This window comes from Trachypithecus francoisi, unplaced genomic scaffold (genome assembly GCF_009764315.1).
Source record: "Trachypithecus francoisi isolate TF-2019V2 unplaced genomic scaffold, Tfra_2.0 Lachesis_group0, whole genome shotgun sequence".
In the NCBI taxonomy this organism is placed as follows: domain Eukaryota; kingdom Metazoa; phylum Chordata; class Mammalia; order Primates; family Cercopithecidae; genus Trachypithecus; species Trachypithecus francoisi.
Window position 1 is genome coordinate 25,723,384 of NW_022681453.1, and position 27,258 is coordinate 25,750,641.

Consider the following 27,258-nt stretch of genomic DNA (forward strand, 5'->3'; position numbering starts at 1 on the left):
CCCTTTACAGTCCATGAAAACACCTTTGAATAACTAGGTTAAACACCTTGGCAATTTAATGATTTAACTACAGCCCTAACACCGAACTTACTCACTGTTTTATATTTCCAAAACTGTTCTTTGTAGGAGAGTAGCATTGTCAAGTCTACTTATATATATTTATATAGTATACGTATTTATATAGTTGATACCCCGGTAAGACTACATACACATATTATACTATAGTTCAGTTTTACCTACAGGAAAATGACACCTCTCTTCTTTGGAAGAAGGGAAAATTCATCCAGTAGGCTAGGGAAATTGCATTTCTAACAAGTAACACAAACTAGTTTAAACATATACTTTGCCCTAATCATCAACTACTTCTAATTTCCTTTTGGTTAATCCAGTGTTTTGTTTTTGGAGACAGAGCCTTGCAGACCGTGTGCAGTGGCGCTATCTTGACTCACTGCAACCTCTGCCACCCAGGTTCAAGTGATTCTCTTGCCTCAGCCTCTCAAGTAGCTAGGATCACAGCATGCACCAGCACACCAGACTTTTGTTGTTGTTGTTGTAGTTTTAGTAGAGATGAGGTCTCACCATGTTGCCCAGGCTGGTCTTGAACTCCTGAGCTCAGGCAATCTGCCACCTTGGCCTCCCAAAGTGCTAGGATTACAGGTGTGAGCCACCGCGCCCAGCCATTGTTTATTATTTATTTGACAATTCAAAAATATACATTTTTTTTACACATATGCATTTGATTTTGGAATTTTCAATCCATAAATTTAGCTGAATCTTTACAAGCCATTAAGAATGCAACATCAGAATATAGACAGAAACTAAGTTACTCAGTTATCAAGTTGAGCCTTTAACAACGTAATAGATGTAGTTTATGAGGTATACCTTTATATGAATTATATGCAGTTTTCTGTTGAAGTTCTAAAATTTGTCCTGTTAAAAAGTGATTGTGAAACTGTTTTTTGTAGGAGAGTAGCATCACTAAGTCTCTATATTGGCCATACAAGTAGCATCTGAATTTCTTTTGTTTAATTAACCTTAACTAAAAAACACATATATACATGCTTTTTGGGCAGTTCATTTTATTACAGCCTTTTACTCTCCCCCCCATTTTTGTTGTTGTTGTTGTTTGTTTTTAGTTTTTTAAGTAGAAACAGGGGAAACAGGGTCTTATTACATTGCCAAAGCTTATCTCAACTCCTGGTCTCAAGTGACCCTTCTGCCTCAACCTCCCAAAGTGCTAGGATTACAGGCGTGAGCCACTATGCCAGGCCCTCCTTTTACTCTTGATCTGACTTTAGAAAATTAACTTTTTAATAATGTTCCCCATGCTGTTATACACATGAAAACAACCCAGATCTCCACTTTATACAATTAGTGACTTACCAGTGGGATCTGTATTACTGTTCACAGTACATAAAATATGCAAGCAGTTTGCTAAATAGAAATTACATTTCAAATACCTTCAAGACTCAAAAAGAACACACACAATTACGTATTTTATCATTTTATTAGGAATAATTCCAAATGGGTTATGCAGAAAATGTATTCATCGAATTTGATGAGTTTTCCAAAAACTCTTAATGAAGATATGTCTGCCCAATAAAATAAACATCAGCAGAATTATCATATACTGAGCAAAAAAATCAGGCTGATAACAAAAGCAACATGCAACATAAAAAAGACACAATATAAAGGAAGACAATCTGCTGAGTATTAAAAACCATCTAAATCTCAATTCTTTGCAGCCAGCACATAACTAATTAGCTATCAAATCCAAACCCCACCAAGGTATAAGTTTGGCTGATGTAGGCCAGGAGTCAATGTAGGGGGAAAAAATTTCCTCAGTGCAAGAGAGCTGAGTAGTGTTTTGGATCTTTCTGTGGCTGGTACAAGCAGTATTAGAAAATCTTTTTGGCAAGAGAGGGAAATAAATACAAATGGAATGCTACATTTTTAAATTAGCAGACTGTCTCAGGAATGATAAAGGTATCAGTAAAGTAGCAAGGGGATAACTTTAAAACATTATTTATCTGGGGCTCAAAAAGCACTCAAACCAATTTATTTAAAGGTTTCACAATAGCTATGTCCAGGCATTTACACTTATGGGAAGTAAAATTTAAAAAGGATACTTTTTTCCCAAGGAGAATTTCTTTAAAACCAAGCACATTGCTAAATAGCAACATTATACTTGGTAAACAATAATTGGCAACAAAATAATATTCTGCCCAAACGAGTCCCAGATACTGTTTAATAACCAAGATACAAACTAATTTTGTTGTAACAAGCCTAGGCCAATTTTATCAAACATGTCCTTGGTTAGATATCCAGTTTCATTTAACGTTTTGAAAGCTCATTTGACAGCCAGTCAAGTCCTTCATACAGACCAGTTCCTTGTGTTGCACAAGTGGCTTGAACATACCACTGTAAAGAAAAGACAAGAAAATACTTGATTAACAAAGTTAATATGTAACACCAGTGTTTAAACTGTCTTAATCAAACTTAAGAGTCTTCTCACACCTCTTGCTTCTCACAAAACTCTACCATATTTAAAGCTACTCATGGCTGGGTGTGGTGGCTCACACCTATAAATCCCAGCACTTTGGGAGGCGGAGATGGGAGGATCACTTGAGCTAGTGATCCTCGAGCTAGTAGTTCGAGACCGGCCTGGGCAACATGGTGAGACGTTGTCTCTACCTTTTTAGACTATTTTTTAAAAAATAAAGCTGCTTCTACCTATTCTGGAGGTTGCAGTGAGCCAAGGCTGTGCCACTGCACTCCAGCATGGGCGACACAGTGAGACTCCATCCCAATCAATCAATCAATCAATCAAGCTACTCCTACCTATTCATTATATTTAGACCAGATTTTCCCCCCTCAGTCATTCAGGTTTTTTTTCAGTGCTGGTTTTTGGTTCCCTTTTAGTAAACTTTCTACCACTTAATCTGAAAAGAGAAATCATGGGAAAATTAGTAACTAATAAACTATCCATCTGGTTTTTATACCTCTCGTTTCCCATAAAACTAAACTCAAAGTAGAAGAGGCAATTTTTGAAAGAGTAGGGTTTGCTGATATTTTAAAGGCAGTCTTTTCAGATAATTTCACTATCTTTAGTCTCATGCATTCCAAAAAGTTCTTGTTTTTAAATGGTAATGAATCTTATCTCTAGTAACTGTGTGAAAGTATCAAAAAAAAAAAAAACCTACAAAACAATTTACACTTAAGACATAGTTTACTTTTATTAATTTTTTTGATCAGTTTAACGCTGCAAGGCCACTGCAGGTATACCATGTTGCCAATTATTTGACTACCATATCTCAGTAACCTAGGAGGCTGGGGAAAGGCTCAAATTCATACCTTCACAGCATGGAAACCTCGTATCATTTACAGTTAGTGTTGCTTGCTTATTTACTGATTGATTGACTGATTGTTTTGAGGCAGAGTACTCACTCTGTTGCCCAGGCTGGAGTGCAGTGGCATAATCTCAGTTCACTACAACCTCCACCTCACAGGCTCAAGACATTCTCGTGCCTTCAACCTCACAAGTAGCTGGGGTTACAGGCATGCACCACCATGCCTAGCTAATTTTTGTATTTTTAGTAGAGACAGGGTTTTACCATGTTTGCCCAGGCTGGTCTCAAACTCCTGGTCTCAAGTGATCCGCCCACCTTCGCCTTCTAAAGTGCTGGGATTACAGGTAGGTGTGAGCCACCACACCTGGCCCAGTTTATGTTCTTCAAATCAGCCTGAGATATCTCAAACAGGCAATAGGTTCTTTTTCTTTTTCTGAGACGGAGTCTTGCTCTGTCACCCAGGCTGGAGTGCAGTGGCACGATCTCGGCTCACTGCAACCTCTGCCGCCCAGGTTCAAGTGATTCTCCTGCCTCAGCCTCCAGAGTAGCTGAGATTGCAGATGCCTGCCACTACGCCTCATTTTTTTTTTGTAGTTTTTAGTAGAGACGGGGTTTCATTATCTTGGCCATGCTGATCTTGAATTCCTGACCTCGTGATCCACCCGTCTAGGCCTCCCAAAGTGCTGGGATTATAGGCATGAGCCACTGTGCCCAGCCTGCAATAGGTTCTTTGTTGTTTCATTTTTTACCACAGCCATAGTATTTGCCTTATTTACAGGTTAATGCAAAACTACTGTAAAAAGCCTATGACACTAAGTTTCTGATAATTTATCTCCATCGCTGAATCACTGATCTAAAATAACAAGCAATTTTAGAGAAGTATAATTTTTTTTTTTTTTTTTAAAGAAACAGTCTAGTTCTGTCACCCAGGCTGGGGTGCAATGGGCACAATCATAGCTCTCTGCAGCCTCCAGCTTCTGAGTTCGAACAGTCCTCCCACCTCAGCCTCCCAAGTAGCTGGGACTAAAGGCGCATGCCACCACACACAGCTAATTTTTATTTTTGTAGAGATAGGGTTTCACTTTGTTGCCTGGGCTGGTTTCGAACTCCTGGCCTCAAGCAATCCTCCTACCTTGGCTTCCCAAAGTGTTGGGATTACAGGTGTGAGCCATGGTACCTGGTCTCCTCCTACCTTGGCTTCCCAAAGTGTTGGGATTACAGGTGTGAGCCGTGGTACCTGGTCTCCTCCATAAGCTGTTAACAAGCAGACAAGGCTGGGCACCATGGCTGGAATCCCAGCGCTTTGGTAGGCTGAGATAGTGGGAGGATTGCTTGAGTCCAGGAGTTCAAGACCAGCCTAGCAACAAAGTGAGACCCCCCATCTACACTTTTTTTGAGACCGAATTTTGCTCTTGTTGCCCAAGCTGGAGTGCAGTGGCGCGATCGCGACTCACCACAACCTTCACCTCCCGGGTTCAAGCGATTCTCCTGCCTCAGCCTTCTGGAGTAGCTGAGATTACAGGTGTGTGCCACCACACCCGGCTAATTTTATATGTTTAGTAGAGACAGGGTTTCTCCATGTTGGTCAGGCTGGTCTCGAACTCCCGATCTCAGATGATCCGCCCGCCTAGGCCTCCCAAAGTGTTGGGATTACAGGCATGAGCCACGGTGACCAGCCCCCCATCTCCACTTTTAAAACAAGCAAACAAACATTACTGGACCCTTAATAAGAGAGCTAGATTTCAAAATATTTGCTGTAGGGTTATTTAAAAGATACAAAATTAAAATTAAGACTATCAATAATATTCTTTCCATTCCTTCCACCTCCCCCTTCAAAAAAAAGAAAAAGAAAAAATAGACTATCAATAATCTTTAGACCTATTCTACAGCAGTTTTCTATATCTTTACAAAAATGCAATAAATGTATTTAAAGTTTATTACCATATTTTTAAATAAATGATGTGCTTATTATTCGTCCAAAGGAGATAATAAATGTTTAAACTGAATACTAGCTTACACAACTATCCTAGTAAGTCTTAATAGTCAAGAGGTTAATATCAACTTCCAAATACTTACTGTTCTGTTACGAAGAGACTGAAGCCCTAGTTTATCTGTCATTTCACTGATGGCCATAGCATTTGGCAAATCTTGTTTGTTTGCAAAAAGCAGCAGCACTGCATCTCTCAACTCATCTACCAGAAGCTGGAAATAAAAGGTAAGGCATTAGCAACTACCAACCAGAATCCGAGTTTTGAAACTAACTGTCTTCCTATATATGTTTTACTCAGCATTAAATACATTATTAAACATTAACCTAATTTCTCTACACAAAGTTCACTCTTACAACTGAAGTCTCATATCCTTCAGTTTTTAAATCCAGAGCAAACAATCTATGCCTTCAAGTAAGACAGAACTGTTTTTCAAGTCAATCATTTTACACCCCATTAAAGCAAATCACTCATCATTCGGCCTTCATGATTACCCATTGTCAGGACTGATAAGGGCAAGAAACACATGTGGGAATAAAATGTTTATGGTAGGATCTTATGGTACTTAGTAGCAGAAGTACTTAGATGATGATTCTTTTCAGACTTCTATCCTTTCCAACAACAGTGGGACAATAACACAATTATCTGGGCGTTGGCAGTATCATGAAAAATACAAAAAAAGTACCAAGAACAGAAGTTGTACTGGTGCATGATACAATATAGACGAATCCTGAAAAATTATGCTAAGTGAAAAAAGTCAGTCACAAAAGAACACATTGTATGTTTTCATTTATATGAATGTCCAGAATAGGTGACTGTATAGAGACAGAGTAATTAGTGGCTGTCAGAGGCTGGGAGTGTGGTGTAGGAGGAAGGAAATGGGAGTGACTGCTGATGGTTCCAAGATTTCTTTGGGGGTGATGAAAATTTTCTAGTATTAGATTGTGGTGATGGTTGTACAACTATGTACACTAAAAGCCACTGATATGCACATTTTAAAAGGATAACATTTATAGTATGTGAAGTACGTCTTAACAGTTTTTTTTTTTTTTTTTTAAAGAGGGAAAGCTGGTGACATTTGACTCAGGCAAAAATCCAACAATGACTTAGTTACACATATACTGGCACAATGGTTTTACAAACTGCCCTCTAGTCTAAGAGGAATGAATGATAATTAAGATTTCATTTCAGTAAATATTTTATGGCTACAAGTTTAAAATCATGACAAGGATTCTCAGCAGTCTTCCTCCATTTAGTACATTTAACAACACAAACACATGAAATCCAATATATGGCAAGGCTGCAAAATGCCACTGTGAACCAAAGGTCTGTCTCTACTTTCAGAAGAAATTCTTTATCCTTAAATGGTTACTATTAAAAAACATTTCTGAAGTAATTATTGGCACAGCATAGAGAAAATGGAACCGATGACCTTGGGAACAAAACATATGAACCAAGATTCCTAGGGTCAAAACTGCTACAGCACTATAGATTTGGTATCTGTAAAATAAGGGACTGAGCTAAATCAGATATCCTTAGCCAGAGATAGGCATCAAGATTACCCATGAGGCATTCTATAAAAAAAAAAAAAAAAAAAAAAAAGCTGCTCTGCCCTTCCTCCCAATTTACTGAAGTAGCTACTCTTCCATGTGTTTTTCAAAATGCTCTATAAGAGATTTTGAAGTACATTAAGAACCTGTGGATAATATAGTTTCTTAAGTTTATTTCTAGCCCCCCTAAATCCACTTGTGTAAACTAATCATAGTTAAAATGTACTAAAACACCACCAGTTTCACCCAGCAAAGCACACCTTGAAAATGATAAATTTAAAGTATATTCTTACCATTTTCTGCAGCTCATCTGCTACTTCCTGAATTCTTTCACGATCATTGCTATCTACCACAAAAATAAGACCCTGGGGAAAAATTGTTTCAGTAAATTTTAATAGTTAAATGACATTCTCTATATGAAACAGAAGTGTAGGCAGCAAAATGGTACCAATGGTTAGACATTAGGAAGAAAATGTCTCATTAAAAGTAAGAATTGAAAGCTGTAATGCTAAAAGCTGATTTGAGAACTATTTGTAAGTTTAATTTATTAGTGCTATTTCAAATCTAAAAACTTTTTATTCTTCACCAATTTACTACTTTTCTCAACTACCCTAAGAATAAATTGTATCTATTTTCCCTTCTTCCCTCTGTACTCTCACATTTAAGTCCAGGTACCAAAATAGCCACAAAGTAGGAACAAAAAGAAAAATAACAAATCAAGGATCCTAAAGAATTGTGAATTTGGCCAGGCATGGTGGCTCATCCTGTAATCCCAGCACTTTGGGAGGCCTGAAATCGCTTGAACTCAGGAGCTGGAGACCAGCCTGGGCAACATGGCGAAAGCCTGTCTCTACAAGAAAATACAAAAATTAGCCAGGCGTGGTGGTGCACTCCTGTAGTCCCAGCTACCTGGGAGACTGAGGTGGGAGGGATCACTTGAGCCCAAGAGATGGAGGTTGCAGGGAGCTGAGATCACGCCACTGCACTGCAGCCTGGGTGGCAGAGCAAGCCCCTATCTCAAAAAAACAAACAAACAAACAAATAAAACTATGAATTTACTAACTGAATTAGCTTATTTTGTCAAAGGCATGTACAGAGTGTAATAAAAGGGGGGTGGGATAGCGGGAGTGGGTGCACTACTGTTTTTATCTGCTTTATCATGGAAGGAAAAAATTAACTTGCTCCAGAATGCTGCCTGCCAACTCTAGAATCAGGAGGACATCTTAAGAAAAAGATACCGAGAAAACTCCAAGATTGGGCGCAGTGGCTCACTCCTGTAATTCCAGCACTTTGGGAAGCCAAGGCAGGAGAATCATTGGAGCCCAGCAGTTTGAGACCAGCTAGGATAATATGGCAAAACCCTATCTCTTAAAAAGAAGAAAGAGGGAAGGAGGGAGGGAAAGAGAGACAGAGAAAGAAAGATTTACTTAAGACATTCTTTAAAAAAATGAAGGCAGTATCAATTCTCAGAGATACAAATATTAGCTTCTTTTTTCAGACAGGGTCTCAACTCTGTTGCCTAGGAGCACAGTGGCGTAATCTTGGCTCACTGCAGCCTCGACCTCCTGGGCTCAAATGATCCTCCCGCCTCAGCCTCCCAAGTAGCTGGGCCTATAGGGTGTGTGCCACCACACCTGGCTAATTTTTCTATTTTTTGTAGAGATGGGGTTTCACCATGTTGCCCATGTGGTCTTGAACTCCTGGACTCAAGTGATCCACCCATCTGGGCCTCCCAAAGTGTTGGGATTACAGGCATGAGCCATGGCACCTGGCCCATTATTAGAATTCTATACTACAAGAGAAATGGAAGGAATTAGGAAGCAATTAGTTGAACTCTTTTTCTAAAAACTTTCAAATGGGAAATTATAGAATTTTCAGCTAGAAAAGGGGGGCAAAGATAAAAATAATAAAATAATAAAAATAATAAAAAAGAAAAAAAGATAAACCCCTGACCCCGAAAGTACTTTTGATCATGTCACTTATCACAGATTGTCTTGTACTACTGATTTATTTAAGTAACTAGGCTGGGTGTGGTGGCTTTCACCTGTAATCCCAGTATTCTGGGAGGCCGAGGCAGGTAGATCACCTAAGATCAGCCTGGTGAAACCTCATCTCTACTAAATACACAAAAATTAGCTGGGCATGGTGGCACACCTGTAATCCCAGCTACTCGGCAGGCGGAGGCTGCAGTGAGCAGAGATTGTGTCATTATACTCCAGCCTGGGTGACAAGGGCAAACTACATCTCAAAAAAAAAAAACTAACTAGATTACATTCACGGAGGGCAAAGGACTATACTAAATCTTTTTTTTTTTTTTTTTTTTTTGAGACAGAGTCTCGCTCTGTTGCCCAGGCTGGAGTTCAGTGGTGCCATCTTAGCTCACTGCAAACCCCTCCTCCCAGGTTTAAGCAACTTCTCCTGCCTCAGCCTCCTGAGTAGCTGGGATTACAGGTGCCCACCATTATACGCGGCTAATTTTTGTATTTTTAGTAGAGACGGGATTTTACTATGTTGGCCAGGTTGGTCTTGAACTCTTGACCTCAGGTGATCTGCCTGCCTTGGCCTCCCAAAGTGCTGGGATTACAGGTGTGAGCCACCGTGCCCAGACCCATCCTGTATCATTTTCTATTTACCTCTCAGGATTATCACAGTACTGGGCTCTCCAGGGGTATCTAACACTTATTTTACATCCATTAAATGACAAGTTCCTTTGTTTTAGCAAATTATAAGTCCATTTCCTTTATCTCTGTTGGAAACCATAACTTAATTTTTTTTTTTTTTTTTGAGACAGAGTCTCGCTCTGTCGCCCAGGCTGGAGTGCAACAGGGCAATCTCCGCTCACTGCAAGCTCCGCTACCTCCCGGATTAATGCCATTCTCCTGCCTCAGCCTCCCTAGAAACTGGGACTATAAGCGCCCGCCACCAGCCCGGCTAATTTTTTTGTATTTTCAGTAGAGACGGGGTTTCACCGTGTTCACCAGGATGGTCTCGATCTCCTGACCTCGTGATCCGCCCGCCTCGGCCTCCTAAAGTGCTGGGATTACAGGTGTGAGCCACCGCGCCCGGCCGATCACTTAATTTTTTAATCTTATTTTACACTGCATCTACACCACCTGGCAAACCATCACTTTAAATATCTATCCTTTGAAAAAACTTTTGGCTGGCATGGCACCTCTAATCCCACCACTTTGGGAGGCTGAGGTGGGAGGATCACATGAGGTCAGGAGTTCAAGATCAGCCTGGGGAGAGTAAGACCCTGTCTCGATGAAAAAAATTAAAATTTTAGTAGGGCGTGGTGGCACGTGTCTATAGTCCTAGCTACTTAGAAAGCTGAGGAGGGAGGATCATTTGAGCCCAGGAGGTTGACTGAAGCTGCAGTGAGCCATGATAGTGCCAATGCACTCTAGCCTGGGCAACAGAGTGAGACCCCATCTCAAAAACAAAAAATAATGTTTGATGCTTGGAAAGACAGACTCAAATTCAAATCTTACACTACTTGTTATAATATTATCTAATCCTTGAATATGCCTTGTCTAAATAAAATAAAAATACTACTAACTTCATAAGCTTGTTAAAGATTAAATGCAGTCAAAGAGAAAAGAGCTATCATTGTGCTTGGCTTATCACAGGTATTTATTTACCAAATCTGTCTCTTCCTTTCCATATTTCAAAAGCTATTCCTTTTTAGAACCAAACCTTCCATTTTTTTTCAAAAAACAGGCAAGGTCTCCTTTTGTCCCCCAGGCTGGAGTACAGAGGCACAACCATAGCTCACTTCAGCCTCTAACTCCTGTGTTCAGGTGGTCCTCCCACCTCAGCCTCTCAAGTAGCTGGGACTACAGGAGTATGCCACCATGCCCAGGTAATCTTTTTTTTTTTTTTTTTTTGTAGAGACAGGGTTTCACTCTGTTGCCTGGACTGGTCTTGAACTATTACTGGCCTCAAGTGATCCTCCTGTCATGGCCTCCCAAAGTGTTGGTGTTTCAGGTGCAAGCCATAGTACCTGGTCCTGAAACCTATCCTTTACAAGAGGTAATGCCCTTAAAAGGGACCTAATTTTATCTTGACTACTAACTTTCCATTTTTATTCTTTTTTTTTTTTTTTTTTAAATGTAAAGACAAGGTCTTGCTATGTTCCCCAGGCTGGCCTCAAACTCCTGAGCTCAAGCGATCCTCCCACCCTCAGCCTCCCAAAGTGCTGAGAATACAGGCATGAGCCACTGCACCCAGCCTTTATTTGTTTTAAAATGCAAATAATGCTATCAGTCCCAAAGTAACATTGAGAAGGAGAATTATTTTAGGAATTAATCCCTAATTATTTTCTTCCTGGAACAGCCTAGAATCAAGAGTGAAGAAAAGCTAGGATTCTACAGACAAGCCCAGCTGCTATGCGATTATTTTAAAAGCCAAATATTTGCTTAATTATTTAGAATGGCAAATTAGTTGGAATTATCTAATAAGAGGAACACTATGCCATGGTTTGTTAGTATAAGTTAGAAACATGGTTAAAGCTATAGTTTCTTTTAAATGCGGTGGCTCAAGCCTGTAATCCCAGCATTTTGGGAGGCCGAGACGCGTGGATCACGAGGTCAGGAGATCGAGACCATCCTGGCTAACACAGTGAAACCCCGTTTCTACTAAAAAATACAAAAAACTAGCTGGGCGAGGTGGCGGGCGCCTGTAGTCCCAGCTACTCGGGAGGCTGAGGCAGGAGAATGGCGTAAACCCGGGAGGCGGAGTTTGCAGTGAGCTGAGATCCGGCCACTGCACTCCAGCCCGGGCAACAGAGCGAGACTCCGTCTCAAAAAAAAAAAAAAAATTTTATAGCTAGAAGAACTGATCAGTAATGCTGGGAATGCAAGCTAAGAGCTCAGCTTTGATTCTATCAGGTAACACATAAAGCTTTCCCCAGCTAGCATGAACTCCCTAGGAAGTAGTACTTGGACTTTTAATTCTAAGGTGGTCCAAAGAGGCCAGAATTGGGTCTAATCTCAAATTAAGAATGCAAAGTAAATTACAAAGCATTCTAAAGAAATCTAGGGATAAACCCAGGGTTACCCTTGGTCAAGAATTATTAGGCTTAAGGATTAGCAAGGTTTTACTTCATATCTAACTCTTCAAAATATGTTGGCCAGGTGTGGTAGCTCACGCCTGTAATCCCAGCACTTTGGGAGGCCTAGGCAGGTGGATCACATGAGGTCAGGAGATCAAGACCAGCCTGGCTAACATGGTGAAACCCCATCTCTACTAAAAATACAAAATTAGCCAGGTGTGGTGGCGCATGCCTGAAGTCCCAGCTACTTGGGAGGCTGAGGCAGGAGAATCACTTGAACCCGGGAGGCAGAGGCTGCAATGAGCCAAGATTGCACCGCTGCACTCTAGCCTGAGTGACAGAACGAGAACTCCATCTCAAAAAAAATTAAAAACCGGTCCAGAGGGTAGAGCATATTAGAGATGAGTATCAAATAACATAGCACTGGTTATATCCTGTTAACTGAAGCTGCATAATATATACATGTGAGTTTATTATGCTATTCTCTCTATTTTTATGTATACAGATTGAGTTTCCTTAATCCAAAAGCAAAACTTTCTGAGCACCAACGTGACAAAGGAAAAACTCCCCGGAGTATATCAGATTTTGGATTTTAGGATGCTCAACTGGGTACAATGCAAATATTCCAAAATTTTGAGATCAGAAACAGTGGTTTCTGATCCCAAGAATTTCGGATAAGCAATGTTCACCTTGTATTTAACATTTTCCATAATGAAGCTTTTTAAAGCATGTGCCTCTGTATCAAATATCTTTTCTAGTCATAGCTGTATTGATGACCATAAACATTCTTTTTTTTTTTTTTTTGAGACAGAGTCTTGCTCTGTCACCCGGTCTGGAGTGCAATGGTGCAACCTCGGCTCACCGCAACCTCCACCTCCCGGGTTCAAGCAATTCTCTTGCTTCAGCCTCCTGAGTAGCTGGGATTACAGGTGCACGCCACCATGCCGGGCTAATTTTTGTATTTTTAGCAAAGACAGGGTTTCACTGTGTTAGTCAGGCTGGTCTTGAACTCCTGACCTCATGATCTGCCCGCCTCAGCCTCCTAAAGTGCTGGGATTACAGATGTGAGCCACTGCACCTGGCCTAAACATTCTCGTTTTTAAATGAAAAAGTATACCACTTATTTAATATGACATACTATGTAAATCTGCTTGTCCCAGCCACTCACCTAAGGTATTCACTGCCACCTAATGGCAATAAACCTCACTTGTATGCAATGTTTTAAGAGCTGGATAACAAGATGACACTGCAAATCTTAAACATATAAAGTGGCAGTGATATCCACTTAAAAAATAATTACCAACTTAATTAGTAAACAAAAACTGACAAATTCCTTGGGTGGTAGAAAAAACAATTGAGGTCAGACCAGGTTAAACAAAGGAAGAGTAAGAAGAAACTCTCCCATCTTGGGTAAGTCATTATAAGTTTCAGTTTCCTCATATGTAAGAGTGTTAGATTAGAACTGTGGTTCTCAGCAGGGGACAATTTTGCCCCACGGGATATTTTGCAGGTGTGGAGAGATTTTGGGCTGCTAGTTGAGGGGAGCTGCTATTGCCATCTAGTGGATAGAGGACAAGGATGCCACTAAACAACCTACAATGCATAGAGAGCCCTCCCCATACCCAACAACAAAGAATAACCCAGCCCAAAATGTCAATAGTGCTGTTCTGTAAGATACCAGACCAGTAGTATCAGCACAACCCAAGAACTTGCTAGAAATACAGAATCTCAGGCCTTAGCCAGGACTTACGGAATTAATGTGTATTTTTAACAAATACCCAAGAGATTGATATGCATATTAAAGTTTAAGAAACACTACTGTACCTGGATTATGTACCTGGATTATATCCCCCGAGATTCTGATTCAAGTGGTCTAGGGGATGATCCAGGTCTTGGGATTTTTAAAGTTCCCCATGTGATTCTTACGTGCCACCCCCAAATTTGAGAACTCTTGTTCTACAGGATCACTAAAGTCTCTTCCATGCCAGTATTATATATACACACTATGTGGCAATATAAAAATATCTTACAAATCAATGCAGCAAACTGACCTTAATGTATTTAATAAAGTAAACAAGTAACTGAGCTAAACAAAGGACTATCAATTGTCTTACACTATCAGAAACTACAATGACAGTTTATACAGACCTTACTTTCTAAACTAAGATGGAAAGCAAAGAACTATGGATAAGAGACCTAATTTATTCTTGAGAAGTACGCCAGCACCCACCCCATCTTCCAAACACTTACCATAAGTGCCTTACAACTCTTCCACCCTATATAAGTCAGCCTTCGAGGCATAAGTGAGAATCCACTGAAGAATGTGTAAGTGGTGATAAGACAAATGCCAACTCATAGTAAACACCAATATCCAAGTAAATACCAGATACTAACATAAACTTTAGAGCATGAAACCTACAGAGAAAAGTTATAAAAACATACAGTATCCCTTACCTGGGTATTCTGGAAGTAATGCTTCCAGAGAGGCCTAATTCTATCTTGACCACCAACATCCCATACTGTGAAACAAATGTTCTTATATTCTACTGTTTCCACGTTAAAACCTACAAAGAAAAACAAAAATGACCGCTGTGCAGCGTCATTAAGAAAATAAAACCTTTTATTGTGGAATTTTCTTAGTGTTTTAAAAGTACTACTTTTTATTTAAAAAAATATATTTAAACCTAAACATCAACAGAGACAAGGTCTCAATATGTTATGCAGGCTGGTCTTGAACTCCTGGGCTCAAGTGATCCACCCACCTCGGCCTCCCAAAGTGCTGGGATTACAGGCATGAGCCACCACACCCAGCCTGTTTTAAAAGTACTTCTAAGACCACCCTGGCTAATGCGGTGAAACCCCGTCTCTACTAAAGAATACAAAAAACTAGCCGGGCGACGAGGCGGGCGCCTGTAGTCCCAGCTACTTGGGAGGCGGAGGCAGGAGAATGGCGAAAACCCGGGAGGCGGAGCTTGCAGTGAGCTGAGATCCGGCCACCGCACTCCAGCCTGGGCGACAGAGCCAGACTCCGTCTCAAAAAAAAAAAAAAAAAAAGTACTTCTAAGATAATCAACATGCTTAACAAAAAGACAGTCTCAAAACGAGACTGTATATATTTCACTTTACAACATATCATCATGATATCAAGTCATCTGTAAACTTTCTTACCAATAGTAGGAATGGTGGTGACTATCTCCCCTAACTTCAGTTTATACAGAATGGTTGTCTTGCCAGCAGCATCCAATCCAACTAGAAGAAGACATTATAGATTTAAAATCCAGACCAACAGCACACTCCAAGAAATAATTTTACAGTAAATTTATAGTTCAAAAGTAGAAGTTGACTGTTCAAGACACAAATGAGTTAGAAATGAAATGATCTTATTTCTGATTCCCAAAGGCAACACTTCCTACAGAAAGCCTTTCCATTCTTCTTTCTAGACCAAGAGAGACAGCATGTACTAGTAAAAGGAAATGAGTATATAGCTGACTTAGGCTCTAATCTCTAGCTTTGCCACAAACTAGTTGAGTGACTTTAGGACACTGAGGTCAGAGAAATTAGCCATAAATAAAGGGACTGGATCAGATCATCTAAGATCTCTTCCAATTCAAGACCTTATTAATTCTATGAACTACCAGCATTTTTGTGGGGGGGGCAGCAGAGAGGGGGGACATACTCTCGCTCTGTTGTCCAGGTGCCCACCACCACGCTCAGCTAATTTTTGTATTTTTAGTAGAGCTGGGCTTTCACCATGTTGGCCAGGATGGTCTGAAACTCCTGGTCTCAAGTGATCTGCCAGTCTGGGCCTCCCAAAATGCTGGGATTACAAGCGTGAGTCACCGTGCCCAGCCATACTACCATTTTATAAAACACAGATTAGAAGTTGATTCAGGGAACACATAAGTGAATAAAGAATTATCTTAAGATTTGTAAAAATATTTTCTCTTATTTACAGAGTAAAGTTTGGGTAACAGATTTTGATGTTAAGGGGTAAAAATACACTGGTATAACTATGTCCTAGTGATGTAACTGTGTTCTAGTGATCTTATATAACTATGTCCCAGTGACCTTATAATGATAATAAAAGAAGATGAAGCCAATTTTACCCCTGCTTAAATCCATTTCAACATTAAATGTGCCAAAATGAAAACCAAAGTCTTATTAACCTGTGTTATAAAAATGGCCCTATCACATTCATCTACAATATAAGTAATATCTAAATTTTTTTTTTTTTTTTTGAGACAGAGTATCACTCTGTCGCCAAGGCTGGAGTGCAATGGCATGATCTCAGCTCACTGCAACCTCCATGTCCCAGGTTCAAGCAATTCTCCTACCTCAGCTTCCCGAGTAACTGGGATTACAGGCACGTGCCACCAACCCCCAGCTAATTTATATTTTCTGTAGAGACGGGGTTTCACCATGTTGGCCAAGCTGGTCTTGAACTGCTGACCTCAGGTGATCTGCCCACCTCAGCCTCCCAAAGTGCTGGGATTACAGGTGTGAGCCACTGTGCCCGACCTAAATTCTTAAAATGATTCATTTTTTGAGGCAGAAGTACAAGTAGGGAAGAATGTGTTTGCTTGTGAAAAAAAATCCACACTAGAACAAGAGGCTATACCTCTTTATTAGGGTGACAGTGAAGAACAAATTAAATGCTTGTAAGTATGAATCTCTCAAAACCTGAATATTCTGCAGTGTTTGTTAAAGCCCTCACAAATGAAAGATCAATATCTAATAACCTCACTGAATCTATCATTGTTCTTAGGATATCATATCTGGCTGCCTGGATTTATCACAGATTTTTATATCAATTCAATTGAGTATTGATTTAAGCAAGGACACTGTCTTAATATTTAAATCAAGGCATGACTTAGCACATAAAAGCAATGCTTAGTAAGTTAAAAAAGAGCTGAAATTATCTCACTTATCTAATTTACATTCCTATGCAAGTAAGTCTATCTTTTATCAGTTAGTCCAAAACAGAACTGAAGGCTACCGGCAATTCCGATTCCTTCCACCCTCTTATCAACCCTTTCTGCTCTGTACCCTACCAACAATAACTTTAAGTTCTTTTTGGAGACTCAAGCCTTTTATTCCTTTGTCCTGTAAAACCCTGTTCCCCACTTCATACTGGGATACAGGTTTATTTCTTCCCAAATACTAGTCAGTGTGATCAGCCCACATCAAGCCCTCATTCATGAGCATAATAATAAAAACCAACTGTTACACAACTGTTTTATTTTTTGAGTATGGAACAGTATCAAAAAGATCAGAAAACATAATTCTAAAAAATACATAAAAAGGAGCTACGTTAAAGTTTGGCATCTTTAGTAACAAGATATAAAACAAAGGGGGGGGTGGCAAAAAACTGGATCTTTAAATGGTTCAACAAAGCTGTCTCTTGAAAGCATCAGATTTTTAAGTTAACTAAAATTAACCTTTAAGTTCAAATATGATTCAGCCAAGTCAGAAATGAAACAGATGCTGATTAGGAAACACATACACATGCACACACACAAAACTATGGTACCTGCCAGTTATCACCAGAGGTCCAACTGGACCTCAGATTACCAATTAAAAACAATGTAAGGCCTGGTGCCATGGCTCATGCCTGTAATCCCAGCACTTTGGGAGGTTGTGGTGGGCGGATCACCTGAGGTCAGGAGCTTGAGACCAGCCTGGCCAACATGGTGAAACCCTATCTCTACGAAAAATACAAAAATTAGCTGGATGTGGTGGCACATGCCTGTAATCCCAGCTACTCTGGAGGCTGAGGCAGGAGACTCGCTTGAACCCAGGAGGCGAATGTTGCAGTGAGCCAAGATCATGCCATTGCACTCCAACCTGGGCAACAAGAGCGGAACTTGGTCTCAAAAAAAAAAGTAAATCCAAAAATATTAACAAAGAATGGAAGAAATCCAAGACAAATCATGATTATATTATTTTAAATTATACAAAAGCATGTAGGTACTCCAAATTTTCTTTTAATAGGTTTTATATGTGCTTGTATGAATAATTAATAGTTTCCTTGCTCCTCTGATAGGAATTTCTTTTACCCAAAAAACATGTATTACTTTTAAGAAAAGAGGAAAAAAATTGTCCAAGTAGATTTTTTTTTTTATTAAAATGTTGGCCTGTTTACATTTCCTGATGTATCTTTTTGAAGATGACTGCTTGAGGGCTTTAAATATATAGTATTTTATATACTCATTTTACTTTTTCAAAAAGGGAAGTGTTTAAAAATCATGCAACCATTTCTAGGTCACCCCAGAATTCCAGGGGAAAAAATAATTTACCCATAATGACTTTTAAGCATCCACAAATTATTTTCTAAATATAAATTACAAGACAACAGTTTAATGGCTCACAGCAACACAGAATGTATCTTATGCAGTTGTATCAAAAATAACAATGCTATATAAATGCAAACTAAGTTTTTTAAAAAGCTATTTCTAAGCTTTCATGCACGAATTAAACATACACTGTCATCACTTAAAACTTACAGTTCTTTACTCAAAAACATATTGGTCCAACAACTTCGAGCCACTTTAGTCATTTCTTATGTATTTCCTTAATGTTGCAATATTTGGCAGTGAAATTTCTCCACAAAATGAAAACTATTACCAATTTTCAACTAGCCGAGATAAGACTAATCTGTATAGCCCAGCAATGTCCTCCCTCCCCTTTGTGTCCAGAAACAAGCAACTGTATTGAAAGATGTACTGGAATAATACTTGTTCTCCTTAACAAGACCTGCACTTTGACCAAAGTGTTTAATATAGCAGGAAAACTACCTCAGAAATCTTTGCTGGCCAGGCAGTCACTCACGCCTATAACCCTAGCACTTTGGGAGGCGGAGGCGGGCGGATTGCTTGAGCCCAGGAGTTTGAAACCAGCCTGGTCAACAGAGCGAGATCCATCTTTAAAAAAAAGAAAAATTAAATTAGCTGGGAAGCTGTGCTTGGTGGCTCACACCTGTAATCCCAGCACGTTGGAAGGCTGAGGCAGGTAGATCGCCTGAGCTCAGGAATTTGTGACCAGCCTGGGCAACATGGCAAAACCCTGTCTCTACAAAAAATACAAAAATTTGCCAGGTGTGACTGGGGTATGGTGGCTCACACCTGTAATCCCAGCACTTTGGGAGGCCAAGGCAGGTGGACTGCCTAAGGTCAGGAGCTTGAGACCAGCCTGACCAATATGGAGAAACCCCATCTCTACTAAAAATACAAAATTAGCTGGGTGTGGTGGCACATGCCAGTAATCCCAGCTACTCGGAAGGCTGAGGCAGGAGGATCGCTTGAACCTGAGAGGCAGAGGTCGCAGTGAGCCGAGATCACGCCATTACACTCCAACCTGGGCAACAAGAGCAAAACTCCATCTCAAAAAAAAAAAAAATTTGGCCAGGTGTAATGGCACATGCCTGAAGTCCCAGCTACTGGGGGAGGCTGAGATGGGAGGATCACTTGACCCCAGGAGGTCAAGGCTGCAGTGAGCTGTGATCACACCACTGTGCTTCACCCTGGGCAACAAAGTTGAGACCCTGTCTCAAACAAAAAATTAGGGTGGTGCGCATCTATATTCCCAGCTACATGGGAAGCTGAGGAAGGAGGATCCCTTGAGCCCAGGGGATTGAGGCTGCAGTGAGCCATGATCGCACCACTGCACTTCAGCCTGAACAACAGAGCAAGACCCTGTCTCAAACAAGTCCAGGCGCTGTGGCTCACGCCTGTAATCCCAACACTGTGGGAGGCTGAAGTGGGCAGATCACAAGGTCAGCAGTTCACAACCAGCCTGGCCAACATGGTGAAACTCATCTCTACTAAAAATACAAAAATTAACTAGGCATGGTGGTGGGCGCCTGTAATCCCAGCTACTCAGGAGGCTGAGGCAGGAGAATAGCTTGAACCCGGTAGGCAGAGGTTGCAGTGAGCCCAGACGGCGCCACTGCACTCCAGCCTGGGCAACAGAGCGAGACTCGGTCTCAGAAAAACAAACAAAAAAGTCCCCACAAAACAAACCTTTGCCCATAATTAGGGCAGCAAGAAATACTTATATTTTAAATTACAAAAGTTAGATCTGGCCAGGCACGGCGTCTCATGCCTGAAATCCCAGCACTTTGGGAGGCCAAGGTAGGTGGATCATAAGGTCAGGAGTTCAAGACCAGCTGCCCAGGATGGTGAAACCCCATCTCTACTAAAAAATAGAAAAATTAGCTGGGCACGGTGGCAGGCGCCTGTAATCCCAGCTACTTGGGAGGCTTGAGGCAGGAAAATGGCTTGAACCCGGGAGGCAGGGTCTGCAGTGAGCCGAGATAGCGCCACTGCACTCTAGCCTGGGCGACAAAGCAAGACTCCGTCTCAAAAAAAGAAAAAAAAAAGTTAGATACAATGATCTCAACTTTGAGGGAGAAAAAATATTGCAGAAAGGAGTAAGACTGGAAAGATAAAAGAGTATTTTCAGATGGATAAAAAGATTTTTCACGTTTTCCTTTATCTTTCAGATTATCTACAAGTTTGAAATATACCTTCATAATTTTAAGTGTGTGTGTGTGTGTATATATATACATTTTTTTTTCGAGACAGGGTCTCGATCTGTCACCCAGCCTGGAATGCAGTAGTGCAAACACAGCTCATTGTAGCCTCAAACTCCTAGGCTCCAGCAATCCTCTCACCTCAGCCTCCCCAGTAGCTGGGACTACAGGGGCATGCCACCATGCCCAGCTAATTTTTAAAATTTTTTTGTGGAGATGAGGTCTTGTCATGGTGCCCATGCTGCGTAATAATTTTAAACAATAATTTAAAATTGAATATTTACTGCATTCTAAGCATAGTACTAGGTGATTCTATACATTCTTGGAATTTAATCCTCACAATAATCTTTCATTTTACAGATGAGACATTTAATGTCCAGAAATGTCCCCCATAATCACAGAAAAAGAACAGATATTTAAAAACCTAAGTCTTGCAGAGAAATTAGAACCCTCATACATTGCTAGTGGGATGTAAACGAGGATGTAAAATGGAAACGTTTGTCAGGTCCTCAAAATGTTCAAGACAGTTACCATGACACAATTCCGCTCCTAAGTATTTATCAGATAATTTAAAACACATGTCCACACAAAAACTTGTTCATAAATGTTGAAGAGCTAGAAAGTGGAAACGACCTAATTTTCATCAACTGATGAATGAATAAATAAAATGTGGTTTATCCATACAATGTAATTACTATTTGGCCATCAAAAGAAATGAGGTGCTTATGTGGATTTTATGAAAAGGAAAAAAATGAAAAGAATGAAGGACTAATATACACTATAATATGAATGAATTTTTTTCTTTTCTTTTCCTTTTTTTTTTTTTTTTTTTTTGAGAAAGAGTCTTGCTCTGTCGCCTAGGCTGGAATGCAATGGCACAATCTCAGCTCACTGCAACCTCTGCCTCCCAGGTTCAAGGGATTCTCGTGCCTCGGCCTCCTGAATAGCTGGGACTACAGGTTCCTGCCACCGCACCCAGCTAATTTTTGTATTTTTAGAATAGATAGGGTTTCACTATGTTGTACAGGCTGGTCTCAAACTCCTGACTTCGTGATCTGCCCGCCTCGGCCTCCCAAAGTGCTGGGATTACAGGCATGAGCCACTGCGCCTGTCCACTATGAATGAACTTTCAAAACATCATGCCAAGTGAAAAAAGCCAGACATAAGAGGCCATAAATCATGATTCCATTAAATAAAGTGTCTGGAATAGATTAACCCATAGAAACAGAAAAGAGATTACTGACTGCCAGAAGATGGGAAGAAGGGGGAATGGGAATTACTACTAATGGGTATCAGGTTTTTTTGAGGGATGATGAAAAATTCTGGAATTAGACAATGGTGATGGTTATACAACTTTGTCAATACATATACTAAAACTCACGGAACTATACACTTTAACAGGGTAAATTTTATGGTATACGTATTATATCTCGATTAAAAAAAAAAATTTCTAAAAAGCCAGAACCAAAAAACCCTAGTTCTGATGCCAGAGACCTCAAACACTATTTACATACTGCCATCCTGACTTCAGGTTTTTCTGGTGGACATACTGTATCTTAATATTTTGGTTGGGCACGGTGACTCACGCCTGTAATCCCAGCACTTTGGGAGAGTGAGGCAGGTGGATCACCTGAGGTCAGGAGTTCCAGACCAGCTTGACCAATATAGTGAAACCCTATCTCTACTAAAAATATGAAAAGTAGCCGGGCATGGTGGCAGGGGCCTGTAATCCCAGCTACTCGAGAGACTGAGGCAGGAGGATTGCGTGAACCCGGGAGGTGGAGGTTGCAGTGAACCGAGATTGCACCACTGCACTCGAGCCTGGGTGACACACAGAGACTTTGTCTCAAATATATTTTATCGAATTCATCAGAGGCTTGACCATCCAAACTGAAACTGAGGCCACCAGGTATACGGAAAAATGTGAACTTAAGTTCTGCTTCTATGCACGGATGAGAAACTTCTGCATTTTTATCAGTTAATTAGCAGCAAATTAGCAAAGTTTCTGACAGCCTATTGCACTACTGTAATAATGCAAAAGGATGCATCTAAGGATGGCTGTACTTATCAACCAGTGGCATGAAACAGGATTTTTGCCTTTTCCGTTTCCTATATTCACATGAGAAGAGCCTGTTTTTTCAAAGGTTGGTAGTTACATGTTCAACCAATAACCTGAGAAAATGCTTGTAATAAGCTAAATCAAAAAGAGAGGTCACAAAACTAAATATCACAACTACAATTTTAGAGGAACAAAAACTTCCTCTTAAAAGGCTGACTAAGCGTGTACCAGGTGTGGTGGCTTACACCTGTAATCCCAGCACTTTGGGAGGTCGAGGCAGGAGGATCTCTTGAGTCCAGGAGTTTGAGATCAGCTAGGCAACAGAGCAAGACCCCATTCTCTACAAAATAATTTAAAATTAGCTGGGCATAGTGGTGCCTGTAGTCCTAGCTACTCCAGAGCCTAAGGCAGGAGGGATCGCTTGAATCCACGAATTCAAGGCTACAGTGAGCTATGATCATGCCACTTGTATGTGCCCTAGAGTATGGCTGACAGAGCAAAACCCTGTCTCAAAAAATAAAAATAAAAATAAGGCTGAGAGTAAATATGACAGAATAGTGGAATTACAGATAGGTAATTATCACTTTATTCTTTTACCTGTTTTCTAAATGTAACAGAAGGAACATATACTACTTTTAGAATCAGGAGGAAAAAAAATTACATAAATAGATGGATTTACAAAATATGCTAAGAAACAAATATAAAACACTCTTTAGCTTGGTAATATTTTTTAAAGTGACAAATATAGGATCCTTTCTCCCGAACATCTCTAGACCCCCAAAACCACAGTCACATTCAAGACAATAGAGAACTACACTGGCATACTACACTATACTGGTATCAGCAAACTTTTAAAAACGAACACTTTTTCAGCTGTTCAACAGGCAAGAACTGGAAAGTTCAAAGTAAAGAGATCAGAATTAATAATTCCTCTGCAGAACACATTAGTATTTTTGGATATATACATAATTTAAGGATTCACTTAACAACATTACATCTTATCATGGATCAAGATACAGAAACCAGACTTAAAATAGGACAATGCAGCCAGGCTCAGTGGCTCACCCTGTAACACCAGCACTTTTCGAGGCCAAGGTGGGGGGATCGCTTCAGCCCAAGAATACGCAAGATAGTGAGACCTTCTTGCTACAAAAAATTTCAAAAATTAGCCAGGCAGGTCGTATGGCATGTCCCTGTTGTCTCAGCTACTCAAAAGGAAAAAAATATAATTATTTTAAAAATATATACAAAACACAGAAGCTGGCCAGGTGTGATGGCTCATGTTTGTAATTCCAGCACTTCGGGAGGCCAAGGCGGGTGGATCACCTGAGGTCAGGAGTTTGAGACTAGCCTGGCCAACATGGTGAAACCCCATCTCTACTAAAAACACAAATATTAGCTGGGCTTGGTGGCAGGTGCTTGTAATCCCAGCTACTCAGGAGGCAGAGGTTGCAGTGAGCCTAGATCGTGCCATACTGCACTCCAGCCTGGGAGACAAGAGTGAAACTCCATCTCAAAAAAAAAAAATTAAATTAAATACAGAAGCTATTGCTTTATTTTTATTTTTTTCAAATAGAGATGGGGTCTTGCTAAATTGACCAGGCTGGTCAAAAACTCCTGGCCTCAATGCGATCCTCCCAACCTGGCCTCCCAAAGTGCTGGGATTATAGGTGTGAGTCACCACACCTGGCCAGAAGCTGTTGCTTTCTAACTCGAGGAGCATGGGCAATACCATCACTCACATAACTTCCTCTTAAAACTAGTACATAATTTCCGTCAATCAATAGTCCAGATTATGTTAAATTTGATACACTGTGTTGGTTTTTTAATTACAGTTAACTACAAGCTAACTTCCAACATCTTTTAAAGTTACTTGAACTTTTGGAAGAACAGCAGGTGTAGGAATTAAATTTAAAACTTCTCCACAGTAGTTTGGCAAACCCGAGACATCAGCTAACTCCTATCTCCTTTATACTTTAAAATGGTAAAGTCTGAAAAAAACACTGACTCAGGAGGGCATGAATCTTATCTAAGCTTTATAAAGAAAAAAGAAGCACACTAATGTAAAACATTAACCAATAATTCCAACAGTTGAATGGGGTAGAAAAAAAAAAGTGATCTATTATTTTTGCTGTCAGTCACTCATAAAGCCAGACAGAAAAATTAAGAATTATCAAACTTCCAAACCACCTTTTTCCCTGTTCATGCACATATCTCCCTCGTACGTTGATATAAATGTTGATCTTGTGACTGAAGTGTTTTTAGTCAAGGAAAACTGATTATCCCAAAATTAAAGTGCAAAACAATAGCATGCCTGAGTAAAACATTCAAAACAAGTAACTCCTAAATCCTCCGCACAAATGCAGAAACTTCAATATTTTTTCTCTCCCATTTTCTTCAAATCTAGCATACTTCTATCTTCCTTGCCCCTCTGATACTTTCATCAATCACAAAAAACTAAGGAAACGAAAAATAGCAATTTATTTACAATAAATCTTAAGTAAAAAGACCAATATACTACGTGTTCTGGAACACAACCATATATTGTTAAATCTCTTTAAAGAACAGGCTGGAAATTCATTTATCGCAGTCCAAAGTCCTCCTATTAACTTCCGATCCTTTTTCAGACTGCCAACTTTCAGTCACTTAAAACTTAAATATGCTTGCCCTCCTAAAATAATTCTGTTCTCTTGACAAAGGAAATCTAAGAAACTTTGAAAGAGAAAATACTTTATGAATCATAAACAATTGTTTCACAAAATGTAAATACGCTGAATTAAGAGGAAAATTAAACATGAGCCAACGTATATACTGTTACTCTTTATATACCTTGAAATATTACAGAAGCTTGTGTTTGAAAGCTTTCGATGGTAGTACAGTTCGAAAATAAAACCTCCGGCCGGGCATGGTGGTTCACGCCTGTAATCCCAGTACTTTGGGAGGCCCGGGTGGGTGGATCACCTGAGGTCAGGAGTTCGAGGCCAGATTGGCCAACATGGTGAAACCCCCGTCTCTACTAACAATACAAAAAATTAGCCGGGCGTGGTGTTGCATGCCTGTAATCCCAGCTATTTGGGAGGCTGACGCAGGAGAATCTCTTGAACCCGAGAGGTGGAGGTTGCAGTGCCCGGAGATTGCGCCACTGCACTCCAGCCTGGGTGACAAGAGCAAAACTCCGTCGAAAGAAAGAAAAGAAAAGGAAAGAAAGGAAAAAAGAAAATAAAACCTCCTCTGGTAGAACACAAGCTAATGAACCAGTAAGTTTCAACGTTCAAAGTTAGAGGGGCTTCTTTCAGCGTTATTCTAGTCCATGGAGCTCAGCTGTGCTGTAGGCAGGTCACAGTAACCGGGAGCGGTTGCTTACATCAGCCAACTGACAGCCCTTCTCCCTTAGCTGAGCAAAAACACGCCCCCTAAAAAGCAGTTTTTTAAAAGTCAATTTTCTAAAAAGAAATTTTAAAATTGTAGTTACTATTTAACAAGACTACCTTAAAATTCAGCGTCATGATGTTCAGTTCAGTTACTGAAAATTTATCAGGTATTTTTTAAAAATTCGTTTTTTTGCATTAGACTTTAAGCCGGCTAAAAATAAGTTTGAAAACCTAGGAGAACAAACCAAATACATTTAAAGTTTTTGAAAATAGCCAAAGAAATAGAAGATAAGCTTGGTTTTCGGAGAATGAGATTAACAAGGAGGGAAAAACTTGAAAAGGAATCCAGTGCAAGGCCAAGTTTAGCAAAGTGAGCGCTGAAGGACTCCAGACTCTTCAGAAACCTTGGGTGCTCCCTGGCCACCGCAACTTCCTGCCCCGGGCGACTCCAGGCTCCGGGTGGCCGCTGGCTCACACACCAACGGAGTGTGCAGGGACTGTACACGAAGCGCAGAGGGGGAGGGAAAAGGCTGGAGTGGCTCTGCCTCCCTCCTGACCGCTGTCCACACCCGGGCAAGAAGGTATGCAGATCGCACCCCCAGAAAAGGCCTCACCAAGTGTTTGCTTCCCAGAGTTGGCTTTCCCCACATCTCTGCCTAACGTTGTCCAGCTTTCAATAAGATCAAGGGGAAAAAGTCAAGTCCAGAAAGAAGAAATCTTGCCCAAAGCCCTGTCCCTGCCTCGTCTGGCGACAGATCTGGGGAGGGATCGCTCACCCTCCGCTCCATTGTTCCCCCTTAAGAATTCCTCCCGACCCCCGACCCGGCGCCCCTCCCCCACCACGGCGAGGAAAGAAAAACAGGCCCAGAGGCCACCTGAATTGTGGAGACTCTGCCTTTCCCAGGTCCCGCCTCGACTCGCAGCCCTCACTCACCCATCAAAATGCGCATTTGCTTCTTGCCAAATAGTCGGGAGAAGAGGGAGGAGATAGTGAGGCCCATGGCGGTAGTGGCACTTGTGATGGGCAGAAGCAGAAGGGATTTGGGGCGACCCCGTGCTTTCTCCTTTCAAGCTCCCAGGCAAACTAAAAGAGAGGGAAGAGAAAGAGCGGAGGAAGAAAGGGGGAGGCGGCCACGTCTCGCTGGCCGCTGTGCTGATGAAGCTCCGGCACAGGAATAAGCCGGTAGAGGACCTGCTAGGCGACTGGCGCGGCAGCTCCGGCTCTAGCCTTTAGGATCTGGCTGTGCCACGTCACGCGGCGGCCGCGGCGACTCCAGCAGCGGCCCGGCCCCTCCAACGCGGACAGACTCGCGTCACCGCCGCCCCATCCCCCTGCGCTTCCGGTGCGCCCAAGCCA

At 40.9% G+C, this 27,258-nt stretch overlaps 1 protein-coding gene across 1 annotated transcript; it reads right to left on the minus strand.

Annotated features, from left to right (window-relative positions):
- Positions 1 to 1,488: 1,488 nt before the first annotated feature.
- ARF4 (ADP ribosylation factor 4) lies at positions 1,489 to 27,240 on the minus strand. Its single transcript, XM_033210213.1, has 6 exons — positions 26,836 to 27,240; positions 15,110 to 15,190; positions 14,396 to 14,505; positions 7,182 to 7,253; positions 5,427 to 5,552; positions 1,489 to 2,421 (listed from the first exon to the last, which is right to left on the minus strand). Exons 1-6 carry the CDS (start codon positions 26,900 to 26,902, stop codon positions 2,335 to 2,337), a joined length of 543 nt encoding a protein of 180 aa, XP_033066104.1. The 5' UTR covers positions 26,903 to 27,240; the 3' UTR covers positions 1,489 to 2,334.
- Positions 27,241 to 27,258: the final 18 nt, after the last annotated feature.

Coding starts and splice junctions, on each gene's coding strand:
- ARF4 (XM_033210213.1), bottom strand. CDS start 26,902: ATGGGCCTCACTATCTCCTCCCTCTTCTCCCGACTATTTGGCAAGAAG. Junction 7,254..14,395: donor ATTACTTCCAGAATACCCAG/GTAAGGGATACT, acceptor ATTTTTCCCCAG/GGTCTTATTTTTGTGGTAGA. Junction 2,422..5,426: donor AGTCTCTTCGTAACAGAACA/GTAAGTATTTGG, acceptor TTTTCTTTACAG/TGGTATGTTCAAGCCACTTG.